The following is a 17288-nucleotide window of genomic DNA, read 5'->3' as shown; positions in this document are numbered from 1 at the left end:
CAAACAGAAGAAAGAAAGAAGAAAACGAGAGGAAATCTGAACGTTCGTATATATATATATATATATATGTAGTATGTAATGATTTAAATGCGTAGGCGGAATCCGGGTACTTTAAAGCTGGCTGTCGTGAGGAAGAAGTTGATACGAAACCAAGTTCAGCCAATTATAATCTTTATTTCAGGCACACTAGAATAATTCCTCGTAGACAATATACTCTTTAATCATAATAATTACATTAATTTCTTATATACATAGGTTCGGTGGAGACATCATTTTAGACGGAAAACCACATAATAGGAGATACGCTAGCAATGGCGGAAGCTAAGGAAAGGAATGATGTAGTTTATTTGCGAGCGGTATTTATACTAAGTACATGCAAAAAGTAAGCTATGATTGGTTAATTTTAGGTTGTTATATAATCATGGAAAAATCCCGAATTTGGGAGAACAGATGAACTTAGAGGGACAGCACAGTGGCGTAGCGAGGGGGGCAAGGAGGTGTATGATGCCCTGGGCGCCGCTAGCAAAGGGGCGCCAAATGGTCTCCAAACAAGATTTTTCGGAAAATTTCAGTTTTTATTTTGATCGATTTCTGAAAAATATATTTTTAATTAATAATTATTGTAATATAATTAATTATTTATTTTCTTGATTTGTCTGATAAAATGTGTAATAAAATATTTGCAGTACATCAACCAAATATCTCCGCATACATATATATATATATATATATATATATATTTAAACGAAATGTACGTATACCTCCCGCTTTTTATTTTAAAACGATAACACGACCTTGTCTCGAATTTCTCAAACATATCCAGTTTCCAGAAACCGATTCCATAGTCTGTAAATGGTATTTTCGGGAACTCCTAACGCTTCCGCTACAATGGATTGCATTTGACTCTCTTGTAAACGACTGATGGCCTTCCTGGCTACCAATTCAACTAAGCCATCTTGTTGAGACGTATATTCAATGCTACAAAGCAGTAAAAACTTGTCAATTGTTTTTAATTTCCGGCTACAAAAGAAATGCTGCAGGTCGCTTCTTATCTAAAACGCATAGTTTTCGACGTCACAGACTAAATTTTCATATTCCCAACTTTGTAAACTTTATGATTTTCCTTTATAATCTCTTCTATTTCCTTTTGTTAAAAAGGTTGTCGATTATATAGTTATTTCATACCGACCCCAAAATATCCCCTAATTCTTTTGAGCAGTGAATGTGTCTAGAAGATGGTACTCTGCAGTAGGAAACAAACGGAACCTAAAACTCTATTTCAAATCTACAGAGAAATTATTTTTCCAAAAATAAGAGTCGCACTTCAAATATTCCTTACTATTTTATTACGAAATACTAGCTATGAACGTTCGTCCAGTAAATTAAAATAAATTTTGACATATTTACAATCAATGATGGGACAGGATCCCCTAAGCCATCTAACATTTTTAAATGTGGAAAGAGAAAAATTTGAAAGGATCGACGTTGATGAATCAAATTACATAGTAATGTATAGCAAATACATAGTAATGTATAGAAAATACATAGTAATGTATACATAGTAATTAATTGTATTAATGTATTATAATATTATATTGTTACGAAATGTACAGGCGCGTTGAGATAGCCTCCCCGCAGTTGGTTGCGTCTCTCCGAGGAGATGCTGCAGACATCTTAGGGGTCCTCTCCGAAGACCAGATTTCAAACTTCAACGCCCTCTCGAATGCGCTGGAAATGAGATTCGGGAAAAAGTACGCAAAGGACTGTAGCCGCCTGCAGTTGAATTCCCGCCAGCAGAAAATCCAGGAAAGCCTTCAAGAACTTGCATCTGACATCGAGAGGTTGGCGCATCAAGCATATCCGTACCGTTCACTTGATGTCCGACAAAATCTGGCCTCGTCATTTCGTCGATGCCGTTAAGGATACGGAAATTCAGAAAGCTCTCAGACTGGTGGATCTGAAAGACCTAAAATCTGCCTTGGTCTAAGCTATGAAATTCGAGTCGGCTCAACAAGCGACTCGAAGAGATCGCCATTCTATTAGAGCGGCTCAAATAGAAGATCCAGATTTTGATATCTCGAAACTAAAAGAAGAAATAAGAGAGATTCGGGAGGCGTTAAGAAGCCCTAATAAAAACAATACTGGGAAGAAAATCGTGGACTGCAGATTGGAAGAACATCTCAGCAGGAACTGTCACGTGAATCAAGACTGGGAGATAGTTCCTGCGAAACAAAACCAGGAAAACTAAAATGCGACAATCTCACGGAGCGGAGGTTGCCAGGCAAAGATGCAGCATCTCTGAAAGCTCTTCAAATCTCTTCAATGAGCGACGGAGATAATGGACTGTTCGTCGAAGGATATGTGAATAAGCATCCTTGTAAGATGATCATAGATACGGAGACTAAATAATGTCACTAAGAAAGACAGTTACCCTTGTAAGATTCTCACTAGTGTATTTCTCAATTACTGTAGAAGGTGATGAATCTTAAGAACTAGTTAGCGAATAATCGCTTAAGTTCGTGTAACAAGAAACAACAAGATGGAAGGGTAACTAACCCTTTATTATGCCAATAAGATTTAACAAAACTCCGTCTTGAAGTGTACAATCAAAGCCGACCCTTGCGCTTGAACTTAAGAAACTAAAAATTAAACTAAAACTAAGATTAACTGAAGAAATATAGCCGAAGCTATCAAGATTCTAATCGAGTTGGCCCCTTAAATCTATTTGATTACGAAGCTTATCAAGAACTTTCAGTTTTATTTATATTTACCTTATTTTCTGCACAATATACAAGCTTGCATTTCTTCAATTGTAATATAGTACAGGTTTCCTATAATATAAAGACAAAAAAAAAAGTATTTTAAATGATAATTATTACTAAGGGAGCATAAAAATTTGCAAGGGGACAAAAAAGTGTCAACAGCACGCGGTGTTCCCAGGTGGTCACCCTCCCAAGTACTGACCGCGCCCGATGCTGCTTGACTTCGGTGATCGGACGAGAACCGGTACTTTCAGCATGGTATGGCCGTTGACGCTTACAAATAGCGAAATAAACAATATGTAAGTAACCCAAAATTCGAAGTTTTAGAGTATTACTTCATTTTGTGCACGTCTGTCATATACTTTTATCAATAAGAGGGGTTTTATCCGTCATAAGTACTTCCCATTGGAAAAGAGATTTCCCCCCCCCCCAAGGGAAGAACAAGTAAAAAAAAATCAATAAATTAGAAATTTTAAAAAATGTGGCTCAAAACTATAATCCAGAATATCAGTAATATGAAATTGTAATAATAATTTGTATATATATGTATTATAATGAACCTTTTCTCTCCAAGATAGGCTGTATTAGAACGTTTCTCATTGGATGGAAATGAAAAGAATGAAATTCAATAAATATGCTGCATCCAATGTGCACTTCAGTTCATTCGAAGACTGTTAAAAATGCCTCCTCAAGCATCTGGGAAAGCTGTAAAGAAGGCCGGAAAGGCACAGAAAGCTGTCCGAGCTGGTGACAAGAAAAAGAGGAAGAAGCGCAGGAAGGAATCTTTCGCTATTTACATCTACAAAGTTTTGAAACAAGTTCACCCTGACACTGGCATCTCGAGTAAGGCTATGTCTATCATGAATTCATTCGTTAATGACATCTTCGAAAGAATTGCAGCTGAATCTTCTCGCTTAGCTCATTACAACAAGAGGAGTACTATCACTAGCCGAGAAATACAAACTGCAGTACGTCTATTGTTGCCTGGTGAACTGGCAAAACATGCTGTTTCGGAAGGAACCAAAGCTGTCACCAAGTACACCAGCTCTAAGTAAATTTTCAAAGCTTTCCCCATCAAAAAAGGCCCTTTTCAGGGCCAGAATATGATAAAGGTTAGCTGTTACCTGCTTATCCTTATAACAGCTTTGAGAGAGAAAGTAGCCAAAAGGCAGACGCGCGCAAATCAGAAACTTTGATTCTCTCTAACTCGGCAAGTAACTTCGTGGTTTAAATACCGCTCCTCCTCATTAAGTATTCAGAATGATTCAAAAACTACGTTCAGGCCGGAAGTAGTAAGTTGAAGTTAAGAATTTGACAAGAAAGGAACTTAAAATTTAACTGTTAATAAAATTAACATAATTCTTACACCCTCTTCCCAGGATTGATGATATTCTAGACACCCTATCAGGACACAAGTGGTTTTCCATCTTGGACCTCAAGAGTGGATACTGGCAAGTGGAAATTCATCCCGATGATAGAGAGAAAACTGCGTTAACTTACGGCCAAGGACTCTGGCAGTTCAAAGTTATGCATTTTGGACTCTGTAACGCCACTGCAACATTTTAACGCCTGATGGAGAAGTGCTTCGTTGTCTATCTTACGAATCTTGTCTGGTCTACCTAGACGACATCATTATAGTGCGTCGTACTTTCGAGGAACATCTAGAAATTATCAGGAAGGTGTTCCAGAAATTGAGAGATGCCAACCTTGAACTGAGTGCTTCGAAATGCAAGTTGTTTCGCAGTGAAGTTACCTATCTTGGGCAAGTCATCTCTGCCGAAGGTGTCCGCACAGATCCAGAAAAGGTGTCCGAAGTTAAGGGCTGGGAAGGTCTTGTGGATATTCATCAACTACGGAGCTTCCTGGGACTCTTTACGTATTACGGAAGATTCGTGAAGGGGTTCTCCAACATCGCAAGGCCTCTGCATAAATTAACAGAAAGTAAACAGAAATTCGTGTAGACTGAGGAGTGCGAGAAGTCATTTAATTAGCTGAAGGCGGCATTAACATCTACGTCCGTGCTTGCGTATCCCCAGACCGACAAACAATTTATATTAAACACAGACGCAAGCAACGAAATTGTGGCAGCTGTCCTTTCTCAAACGATTAATGGTCAAGAGCGAGTAATAGCCTATTGGAGTAAGTGCTTGTCCAAACCGGAAAGGAATTATTGCGTCACCCGTAAAGAATTGCTTGCTATCGTAAAGGGCATAGAACATTTCCATCGTTATCTCTACGGCAGAAAATTCTTATTGCGGACTGACCATGCTTCTCTAACCTGGCTACTGAATTTCAAAAATCCTGTTGCATCAGGTTCTTCTATTTACAATAAAATTAATGTAAAATTCCTTACCTGCTGCATCTTCAGTGTTCTCGACGCCAGGCTTCTAATAATGACGTTTTCCAGTAAGAGTTTCTATTACAATTAGCAGGCCATCTTGTCTTTTAATTATTTATTGAAATAAAAAGCTAATATACACTATTTACAAGGTAGGTGATAATTATTTTAAAACAGTACATTTTTAGTTCTGAGTCTTTACGCTCCTCAGAGCGGTTCCAATCTCGACTGCTTCTCGGAACTTAATTACAGCAAAAGTAAAGGAAGAGATGCCCGCCACCTAGTGGCAAGAATGTGACATCCTCCCACCTTTTGATTTTACCTCGATAAGATGGGAAAATCAAAACAAAATTTATCAATAATCAAACAAAAATTCAAGTACAACTTTCACAAATATGAAAAGTAACTAATGCTCTAAAATTAATACTTACAAAGAAGGATTACACATCTAAACATTTTCTGCATTACATTCATACCATATCCAGATAACATGTTCCAATTGACTACTGTTAGGACAATTAAATTTCTAAAATACTGAAAAGAAACAAAAATTAGTATAGCAATTTAAAAATATGTAACAGGGTTTACAGTTTTACGTCCATATTTAGTTTGATAGTTCATATCACTGTCACACTTATCGGCAGAGTTTTTTCTGTTCATGGTGAAGTCACTAAACAAGTTAGGTCTACCAAGTTCGAGAGGATAAATACGTTTCACAGGTCTTAGGAGTTCACCCGTTGCAGTTTTCACTTTGACAACACGTACTTCGTTGTCTTTCCCAGGATATAGTTCTACAACACGACCTATTGGCCAATCTATTCTCTTCTTGTTGTCGCTGCCGACAAACACCAAGTCATTTTTGTTGATAGTCTGAGTAGATCGTTTAGATGGTTTTTGCACTAGGATAGCTAAATATTCATCACGAAATCTTTTGCGGAAATGTTCTCTTAAGTTCTGCAAGAACTTGTATCTTTTTGTCAGATTAATGGTATCCAGGTAGTCTAAGTCAGGCACTCCGACGTCGTGCACATCTTGTAGAAACATTGAAGGAGTTAGTACCGTCGTAAGATCATTTGGATCTTCTGAAAGGTACGTAAGGGGTCTTGAGTTAATTACTGATTCGATATCACAAAGTATAGTCAACATTTCCTCATAAGAGACACAGGACTTGCCGAGAACATTTCTCAACATCTTCTTGACTGTTTGTACCAACCTCTTCCACCAACCGCCCCACCATGAAGCAGTTGGGGGATTAAACTTCCACTGTATTCTCATACTAGTTGAATGACATTCTATTTCTTTCCAATCTATCGATCTTAACAGATTTTCAGTTCCAACGAAATTAGTACCACTGTCGCTGTAAATAATACCTGGACGACCTCTTCTGGCAATAAATCTCCTTAATCCCAAGATGAACGCATTTGTTGATAAACTTTCTATCAGTTCAAGATGTATCGCGCGATAGACCGCGCAAGTAAAGAGCAAGATCCATGCCTTTTTTCCTTTTCTTAAATAAAGAGGACCGGCTACATCGACTCCGGTCACTTCAAACACCAGAGCATCTCGAACTCGATCTTCAGGAAGAGGTGCTGGAACAGTCTCTATATTCTTTGCGCTATATCTTCTACAGCGAACACACTTCATAAGAACTTTACGTACTGTTTTTCTTCCTCTCAGGACCCAGAATTTCTGTCGAATATTGGCTAGTACGAATTGCACACCAGCGTGGGATAGTCGCAAATGGTAATCTAAAATTAACCTATGAACTAAGTCATGATTTGAGGGCAATACAATTGGACAGAGAAAATTTTCTTCTTCCTCTCTTCTAGTAATCTTGGTCTTTAACCGAATAAGGCCATCTGAGTCAAAAAACGTACAAAGGTTGCTAACTTTAAGTTCTTTGCCAAATGCTTCTATTTGTATTATCTTGCATATTTTCTTTTCTACAGTTTCTATTTCAGGGACCGTGAGTTCTCCTGATTGTTTAGAATCTGGTCTTCTGCAGTTGTTGATAAATCTGCATATCCAAGCAGTTATTCTTAACATTTTATGGTAAGATGAATATTTCTCAAAAAAATGTTCTACCCTTTGCGTATTTAGTGCAGAAATGACTGATTTCCTTTTTTCTGAATTCACTATTTCCATGTCCGGTATTTCCCTTTGTCTAGGCCATTCTTCCTGATTTTTCTTCAGCCAGTCGGGGCCCTCCCACCATCTAACTACTAAAAGTTGTTTAGCGGTGCAACCTCTTGATGGGAGGTCAGCTGGATTTTTTGTTCCAGCAATATGTTTCCACGTTTTTGGATCCGTCAGTTTCCTAATCTCCCTGACTCTGTTTTCCACAAAGACAGCCCAGACAATCTCTTCCCTTTGAATCCATGTCAAAACTGTTGTAGAATCCGTCCAAAAATGCGTTTCCACATTTTGCCATTGTAAACCATTTAAAACAGAAGAGCATAGTCTGGCACCTATTGTGGCAGCTATCAATTCCAGACGAGGGATCGTAATAGATTTTACGGGAGCTACTCTAGACTTCGATGCCAACAGATGAACTTCAACTCCAGAATTCGTCACAGTTCTCAAGAAAACTGCAGCAGCATACGCATTACTACTGGCATCACAGAATGTGTGAATGCTGCAGAACTTCCTATTGTCCTTGCTGGAATGTATCCAACGTAGGAGGGATATTTCTTTTAAGAGAAAAAGGCTTTTATACCAATTCACAAAATTTTGTTTTGTACTCTCGTCAACTTCAGTATCCCAAGAAATTCCTGTTTTCCATAGGTTCTGCAACAATATTTTAGGATACAAGAGAACAGGACTCACAATACCAATAGGATCAAATATTTTGTGTGTTACATTTTTCAAGAGCCGAGGCTAAGTACGGGTTGGGAAATCCGAGTAATCGGCAAGTAACATCAACTGATCCAGATCCGTGGTGTGATGAAAAGGTTAGAGAAGACCAATTAGCGGTTCCTGACATTAGGCCAATAATAGAACTGAAGGAAACATCCAGTACAAAATCCAAGTGGCAGGACATTTCCGTTTTCGGTCCTACAACTAAAAGGTACTCGGCTCTCTGGGATTCACTCCACTTCCGAAATGGAGTCTTATATCGACTATGAGAAAGCAACGATGGAACTAATAAGACATGGCAGCTACTGCTTCCTCGAAACCGAATACCTGATGTTCTGAAGGAAATACACAGCAGCTCAACAGGAGGGAATTTCGGCTATATGAAGACCGAACAAGGTTCGAGAGCGCTTCTTCTGGATTTTGGCGAGAAACGATGTTGAGAAGTGGGGCCGATCTTGTGATGCTTGCGCAGCCAGGAAAGGACCGAAGGGACGTAGCCGAGGAAGGCTGCAGCGATACAATGTAGGAGCGCCTTTCGAGCGAATTGCCCTCGACATACTTGGACCTTTTCCTCGGACCACGGATGGCAACAAATACATCCTCGTTTTCATGGATTACTTTACCAAGTGGCCCGAAGCTTAACCCAGCTCCAGATCAAGAGGCTGTCATGACAGTTGAAGTTCTGTTACAGAATTGGGTGTCTAGATTTGGGATCCCCCTCCGAATTCATTCCGACCAAGAGAGGAACTTCACTTCAGCTGTGTTCAGGGGACTCTGCGACTTGTTGGAAATCAAGAAAACGCAGACGATCCCGTTACATCCGCTGTCTGATGGCATAGTGGAGAGGTTTAACCGTACAGTCCTGAACCACCTTTCGTTCATGGTTTCCAAAAACCAAGAAGACTGGGATCGCAAGCTGCGCCCGTTCCTGCTTGCTTACCGTAGTGCCGTCCACGAAAGCACCGGCTATTCTCCATCATAGATGCTCTTCGGTGATGATCTCCCTCTGCCAAGTGACCTGCTCTTCGGCCGTTCTCCGAATGTACATTCCTCGCCTGAGGAGTACGTGCAAAACCTCCAGGCCTGGTTGGAAACAGTACACAGGTTTGCTCGAGAGCGGATCAAACTCTCGACGGACAGAATGAAGAAGAAATACGACACAAGAGCCACCGAACATCAATTCCAGGTAAAAGACAAGGTGTGGCTGTGAAATCCAAGTCTCCGTAAGGGCGTTTCTCCTAAACTGCAGTCGCATTGGGAGGGTCCCTTTACAGTCCTCAACAGACTGAACGACGTTGTGGTACGGATCCGTAAATCCCCCAATTCCAAACCCAAGTTCGTTTATTAAGACAAATTAGCCCCATACTATGGCCATAAACTTATAGTTCTTCTCATTCTTAGGGGTACCCATAATTCTTGTGCATGAGTTTTCTTACCTAGTTTCTATATAAAGTTTGTATGTAGTGTAAATGTTTGTTTCTTTAGTTATGTAATTTGTTTGTTCTATTGCCTTTTGTTCGTATCGAATTATGCTTCTGACCAAGGATTGTACTGCGCGGGACATGCAGTCCTTGGGAGGGGGCAGTGCTGCGAAATGTACAGGCGCGGTGAGATAGCTTCCCCGCGAAGAAGGTTTAGGGTTGCCACATTTGGCGAGAAATTGCTCATTTGGCGTCAAAATTGGCGATATACCATGGACGGATGGAGAACCTTTTGCAACGAATTCTTACCGGTTTAGCCGAGAATGTTCTTGAACACAAGCCGAAAGCTATATAAATCCTGCTAGTTCGCAATCAGTTAGTGTGCCTCGTCTAGGGAGCTGATAGTTAGTCATTGAGCGAGTGTCTCGAAGTCTAGCGCCGAATTGGTCGTTGAGTGCATCGAGAGAGTCTTTAAGTGTATCGCGAGTTAGTGCATCGTCGACTTTTGTCTTAGACTGTGCTGAATTGAGAGCTATACTCTTGTGTATCGTCGAGTGCATCGCGATTTGTAGCGCGGAAAGTCTCAAGAGTACGTGGAGTTCCGAGAACGACCGAGTCGGAAGCTGTACTCTGGTGCTTTGCAGCGAAGCCGTCTCGACCGTTATAGCCTGATAGTGTGAAGGCTATGTCGCTGATTGTGTCAGCGTTTTTATAGTAGTTCTTCAACGACAACGACTATAAAACATTACTTTGGAGCTGTCCTGATTAATATTGACCAAATAAAGTGTGCTTCGATACTTCATCAAGTGTCGTCGTTATTCACTCCAAATCCATACGAATTCCGTACGAATTGGTATCAGAAAATAACGTAACAATATTATTATTATTAAATATATCTACTTATCTATACTATACTAAACTTTTAATGTTTAAAATTTGTACTTTTTTAAAAACATTTGTAAAAATATGTAAAATAAATACTACTTTTTCAACTAATTCTAGATCATCGTATGTCTGATTTTCCCGCCGACACAGATACATTTCCGAATCCAATGCTAGTGACTATTAATATATTTTAGAGTGTTTTATAGCAGATTCAGTATTTTATTATTATTTGCATTATTTCCTTATTACGAATATATTCTATATATTATTGTAAGTGTTTTGGGGAGGGGGGCGCCAAAAAGGTATTTTGCTCCGGGCGCCGGTTATGCTTGCTACGCAACTGGGACAGCACCAAATCTGGGTCACTAATTAGTTTTAGAGCAGCTATCGTATTTTCTTATATCTTACACACACACACACACACACATACACACACACACACATATATATTACTACTATATTTTATAGTAGTGAAATATAGAAAATTTCAAATTTCTACCACTAGTAGTTTTTGAGTTATGCGAGATACATGAATATGAACGTTCAGATTTCATATTCGTTTTCTTCTCACTTATGCCACATACAGTTCAACAACAAAATCATAAAATATTTAACTACTTGCATAGCAGCATCTATTCATAATTTCCGATACATAATTAAATACTCCCACATATTTTTCAGTCTTTTCTCAGTTCATCATATCAATATTCAATTTTTTCTTAGTAAGAAGATTAAATGTTTTTTTTTGCCTTTTATTATTAACACTTTATGTGTTAACTTTATCTATTAAATATCACATTCTTAGCAATTAAGCCACATAAAATTCAATTTAAGAGCAAAATCATACATGATTAAAAACAGCATATCTTTAGAATTCTTGATAGAGCGTTAGAAGTTTGCCATACAAATATGTATTTTCGTAGACATTTGTAAGTATTGTATGTTTATTAAAATCAATCACATTAAAAAAATTGAAAAAAAGTTCGTATGAACTGTGTTTATTGCTTTTAAATTGCTTAGTTTATTACTCAGTAACCTTCCAGATTAAATTCAAAATTTAACGCTTACTCTTAAGCTTTACTGAATGGCATTACGCTGGAGCCTGGAAAATAAAAGTATTTTATTTCTGGCTGCGGCAACATATTGCTTTCGTAAAACCGAGTTTGTTCATTAAAAGTGAAAGATAAATATCTTAAAATTTTTCCGAATGGCAAAAGTCTTGCGCGCTGGAGGTAAAGTGTTTAATTTCGAACAGTGTTGCCACTACTCGCTTTCAGATCGCTGAGTTTGTTAATCAAAATTTATATAATAAATAATGCTATAAAATATGAAATAAACAATGAAAAAATTGGAAATTCAAACTTAGAGTTTCCAGGTGCTCATGTTCGGATGGAGGACTACTCGTACGTTATTCATAATTTGATGAGTATAGGTACCGTCGTTTTTTTCACAGAGCGAGAAACATGCATACGTACATGCAGATTATTCATTATTTAATTTCATAAAAAATAATACAAGACGATAATATTTCTTGGCAAGTATTTAACAAATAATACGCCGTTTGTAATGAATCAAAGCAAGATACCGCTTCGAAATCGCAAGTTTCCGTGTATGCCTTTTCGGCTGAAAAGGGGGGGTCTTTTAGAGCCTCTAAAAGGCGGTGTATGAATGGTTTCAGAATGAATAACATACAGTTTTCCCATTTGTTGATTATACACTGGCTATCATTAATTAAAGAAAAATCACAAAAATGACGATTACTCAGAAAGTTACATGTAGAATTTAATGAAACAGACTCACAGTATGCAACATATAGTAACGTATACAATAACATCTAAAGAAGTTACCAGACAATTATGGCGTTATATAGAAATTAGCATATGTATAAAATAAACAAATCGGTGGTATTAGTTTGGTATAGAAAAATTACCTTCAATATGAAGTATGATGTCCCACAGAAGCAAATACAGCACATATAGCGATGTATGATGCTGACAATTATGTCGTCTATCACTTCCTTATTGAGAGCCATTGCTCTTAAAAAGCAGTTGCAAGCGTGGAAAGGGTATAAAGAGGAAGACAGATAGCAGCTTTTATGTCTTCCTATAGCATCCGAAACAGTCTCGATAGGATTCTGGTGCGGTGATCGACTTGGCCACTCAATGCCCTGAATTATTTCTTACTGAAGATAATCATCCACGATGTGAGTACTGTGTGGTCTACGGCTGTCGTCGTCTAGCACGAAATCACCACATATTGCACCGGTATAAGGGTGCACATAAGCGTCAAGGATATAATCTCTATAGGCCTGAATATTTACAGTTCCACGTGAAGAGACATGGGGTCTGTACGTCCACCCAAAGAGATACCACCCCAAACACAGACACTGCCTCCTTCCGTATGCATCTCTTTCACGGATATTTGAGGGATTGATAATGGATTCCAAATCATAACACCTACCATGGGTTATGAGGCTCATCCGTAAAGAAAACAGCTCTCCACGGATCAGCCGCCCAGTGGACATGTTGACGTGACCACCTCAAACTTTCTCTTCTATTACGTGACGTGAGCGGTACGAAAACGGCTCTTCGCTTGCATGCAGACCTTTGTGAAGCCTTCTAGGCACAGTTGACGTTGACACCAGCCTTCTGGTGGCTGAAGCAAAGGAGGATCTGAGTTGAGTCAGAGTTGAAGTTGTATTCATTCGTGCGCATAACAACAAATATCTGCCATCGACGCTCGTCGTAGCGGTTGACTTAGAAGTTCTTGCCCCGGTATAAATTAGTTAAAGTCTATTAACCACAGAAGGATTCAAATTTAGCCATATGCCCATCTCTGTTTGTCTTTGTCCCGCCTCTAGTTTCTCAATAGCTCTCTATCGCAGTTCTTTGGTCTAATGATGCCTGGAGGCCGTTATTACAAATTGGTCGATCATTATATATTTGAATGTGATATAACTAAAGATTTAAATTAACCATATACATCAGAAAATGCCAAACTATGGTTCAAATAACTACAAAAAAGTAACATCCTTAGACAAAAACTCAAAAATCTAATAAATTATTTAGCAATAAACTACACGATTTGAAGGCAGAATAAATACTATTACTTTATCATATATTATGTAATAAAATATTATCATGCATTTACTTGATTAAAATTAATTGTTATATTACCAAAAGCAACTATTATGTTATTTATATGGAATTGCTATGTTATTGATATTATTGTTATATTATTGATATTATTATGTAACTAAATTATGCAATATTGTCCTTATTATCGCTATTTTTGAGATTTTTTCTCAGTTTTGAAAACCAGGTATTGGGCTTTCTCTGCAGTGTGCTTTGTGTATTTCTCTCTATCTGCAGTAGCTGTTTTATTAAGAATTTTAAATCTCAAATCATAATTTTCATCGTTCCATTAGATACCAATTGCGAATATTACATATATAAAGATATAAATATAGAATGATAGACGATAAATAGATAGTTAGCAAGAGAGATGAAAGAATTTTTTATCGTTTTTATTTACAATTCGTAGCACTTATAATCATTTATTACCTTCTCGCCATCTATTGGATAATAAGACTGATCATGATGCCAAGGCGTTACTTTATCCGTACCAGGTTCCTTTACCAGAACATGCTCGTGGTAGAATGCAATAGTCTGTAAGAAAATAAAAGATAATAGATACAAAGGAAATAATATCCATTTGCCAGTGCATATCTCACTCATTAATTACAAGAAATGAATAGTAATAAAATATACTTTTTTCCATTATTTGGATGATATCACCTTTTGGTATCCACTACAACTACTGATGCCGAAATTTACAAAACTTTTGACTTCTAATCTTCCTTTTAGGTTCTACGATCACTAAGCTGCTTACTTTGTAGCGAATAGAAAATAATACCCCACTCAGTAGTTCATAACTGAACAAATAAAAGACAAATATAGCGTAATAAGGAAATTACTAGGCATATTGAAACGCAGTAAAATATAGCAGAACTTCTGCGCCTCTTCAGTAAAACAACAGCAAAATGGAATTTTTTCCTTCCCAATATTTTCCATAAAGTTTATTCCCAGGATGGGTAGTATTATTAATTCCGAAGATCGAATTTACTCCTAAAAATAAACCAATTTATAAGAGGAAGTCTTATAAAAAGGGAAGCCAATGCAAAGCTGTTCTCTTCTCTGAAAGAAGAACATTTTGTGTAAACTTACAAACGAAAGCCTATTTTAAGGACCTCCCTCTTATTTTATATATTAGATCAAATATATGGAATGTTTATGTAAATTAAGGTTATGAAAGCATCGAGCAAATGACAATATTTGAGCGGAGAAGAATGTATGGTACATCTATTCTTTTTCTACGTCGAAAATAGCTTATTTGCAAAATGACAATTGCCAAGTATTAAATTTCTTTAGCCGGAAAAAATTCCTTTTATTTAAAATTTTAATATTTGCAAAAAAAATTGAATTTAGTACTTAAATATTATTCCATTCACCATGAAACTCACCAGGTAGTACCATTAGCGCCAGTTATGGGTAAGCGCGACTTAATAACACACTCATCGCGTTTGCTAGATAAACTCAAACAGATTCTCGGTAAGCGACATTTTTTTTAGTGAAATGGTATAAATGCGTTATATTTTTGTTCTTGCATTTGTAAGAAAATGATTCAGACATGCGTCCTATTTTTTCCCGAAGAGAAAGCAGTAGCTTATTTTCAAAGTTAACTAACTGATGATGTCATCAAAACATGTGCGTGTTAATGAACACGATATGGTCAGCTGAGTACAATTTACAAACATTAATAGATTGGAACAATTATCTGCGGGAAATTTGTGCTCATAACGTTCCAAACAGAGCTTCCTGTAAAATCGGAGTGCTTTAAAAAATAGCAAAAATCGAGGAAAGCTATTTTATGCAGTGCGAAAACGAACCGAATCGCATAGTGATTGTTTGCCAAATACAGAAGCTTCAGCTACTTGAGAATTCCAAAGAAACGAGTGAATACGTCAGATAGTGAGATAATACGTCAGTAACATGAATTTTCCCGGTATAATTTTCAAATAAATTTGCTTGGAAAGGAAAGCGTATCTATTATTCACACTTCTGAAGCGTTTACACCTTTGGTCAAATCACATTAGCAATGATTTTAATTTTAGGCGGATTTATGGAAACGCGTAAGTCACAAACCAGCGAGAATCCTCGAGTTGCAAGGGGCCCTGTTTTCAGGCCAATTCTATTTCATTGTTAATAATGAAGAATTTGTATGTATGTATATATGCATGTTATATCGAAAAGCGGCGGAACCTAGAACCACCAAATTTTGAACATCCGAACATATGCACCTCAAAGCCCGAATTTTGAATGTGCCTTTTTATTAATTTCGTATTTTGTAAGGATTTAATGAAATTTTGAGTAACAAACTCAGAGATTTATGTTGTATTTATTAAGAAATATGTTGCCTTTGTTCGAAACAAATTATTTTTATCCTCTTCTCACCAGTGTGTTGCAATTCGCATATTTACCTTACTTCGAGTTTATTAAATTTAAACAATAAACTCGCCTATTTAAAAGCAATGTATTGCAGCTGCGGTAAACAAAATTCGAAAATGTGTTACCATTCAGCAAAACATAAGATACTTAACTTTTAAATTTAATCCCTCTGGTACTGATTAACAAAGTAAGCGATTTAAAAGTTATAAATACAGTTCTAAAGAATATGTTTTTACCCTAAAAGGTCTCGAAATACGTTGCTCCGGTTACTTCGCTTCAATGAGTTGTTTCAGTTTTCATTCGAATCTGCTGCCATTCGAAAAAACGTGAGATATCATTTTTTCATATTTAATCTATCTATTATTAATTAACGAATTAAACTATTCAAAAGCAATTGATGCAGTTCTTAGTAACATTATTTTTTTACTTCTGGATCGATAATCAAATAAAAATAGAATTAATGCATGACATATCTCATTAAAACATTCAATATTTTTACAGAATTACCTAACATATCTTTCACTTTTTACATTATACGGGAAATAAACGTTGCCTTGTTAATGCGTATTCGTCTACTGTCTTATGAAATGTTTCGCTATTCCTCTCGGGCCATTTGAATCGATAATCTGTACTATAAACTTTGAGAAATTTTTTGGACATTTCAGATTTTTCGATAACTTTCTAAACCGATTGATTTAAATAAAAATGCGTTTAATTTAGAAGGATTCACGAGGTTTCCTTTGCAATGGTAAAAGGAAAATGCATACTACAGACCGACCATAATTGTCATTAATTGTGTTGTTATTAAATTCTTCAATAAAAACAAAAGCAAAATAAAATGAAATAAAGAAAAATATGTAAAAATAGAAGAAGCATATATTTAAAAATGGAAAAGAAAATCTGAAAGGATTTAGATTTTAATGTCACACCAGATGGTTTCTTAAAGTTTTTGTCCTCTCGCTTAGATTACCAATCTGATCTTGGACTCACTGCTGCTAACACAACTTTTTTTGTGTCTTTATTATTAAATATCTCTTTCTTCGCACTTACACGATATAAAATTCAAACAATAAAATCTCAAAATTTTTAAGAGCAGTTAATATTTAAAATTCCCAAAAGAGTGTTAATGTTGCCATACACGTTTCTATTTTTTTCCAAGTCTTTTTTCAGTTCATCATTTCCAATGTTCAGGTTTCCTAACAAGATAGCCCATCAGCGGCCGAGCGGTAAAGTCGCTGAACACTAGTAGTTCGTCCGAGGTTCAATCCCGCGAACGGGATGGCTACATGGGCGTTTTCGTGGTTTTCCCCATGTGTAACGTGTATACGAGCGCGACAATCCCTCATTTTTTTTTTCGCTTAACGTTTTAACGTAATTATTAAACATGACTTTCTTCGCACTTACGTCTCATAATCTCCAACAGCAAAATCACAAAATATTTAAAAACATCATATCTTTAGAATCCGCGACTAAATGTTAAATGTTGCCATTCGTTGTTTTATATTCGCTATATTATTTC

At 37.0% G+C, this 17288-nt stretch overlaps 1 protein-coding gene and 1 non-coding gene across 2 annotated transcripts in view; both read right to left on the bottom strand.

Moving 5' to 3' along the window:
* LOC118193528 (uncharacterized) overlaps positions 1-17288 on the bottom strand; it is a 146520-nt gene that overhangs the window by 91517 nt on the left and 37715 nt on the right. Inside the window, exon 2 of the mRNA XM_085824948.1 lies at positions 13826-13930. Coding sequence (XP_085681074.1) covers positions 13826-13930 — 105 coding nt within the window. The remainder of the gene's footprint in view (positions 1-13825; positions 13931-17288) is intronic.
* LOC118180565 (5S ribosomal RNA) lies at positions 2916-3034 on the bottom strand. Its single transcript, XR_004756685.1, has one exon. It is a non-coding gene; the product is annotated as a 5S ribosomal RNA (ribosomal RNA).

The sequence above is a fragment of the Stegodyphus dumicola genome, chromosome 10 (assembly GCF_044657685.1).
Source record: "Stegodyphus dumicola isolate Sdum_Otavi_A_Nest chromosome 10, ASM4465768v1".
NCBI lineage: Eukaryota > Metazoa > Arthropoda > Arachnida > Araneae > Eresidae > Stegodyphus > Stegodyphus dumicola.
This window is presented reverse-complemented; position numbering and strand designations above follow the sequence as displayed.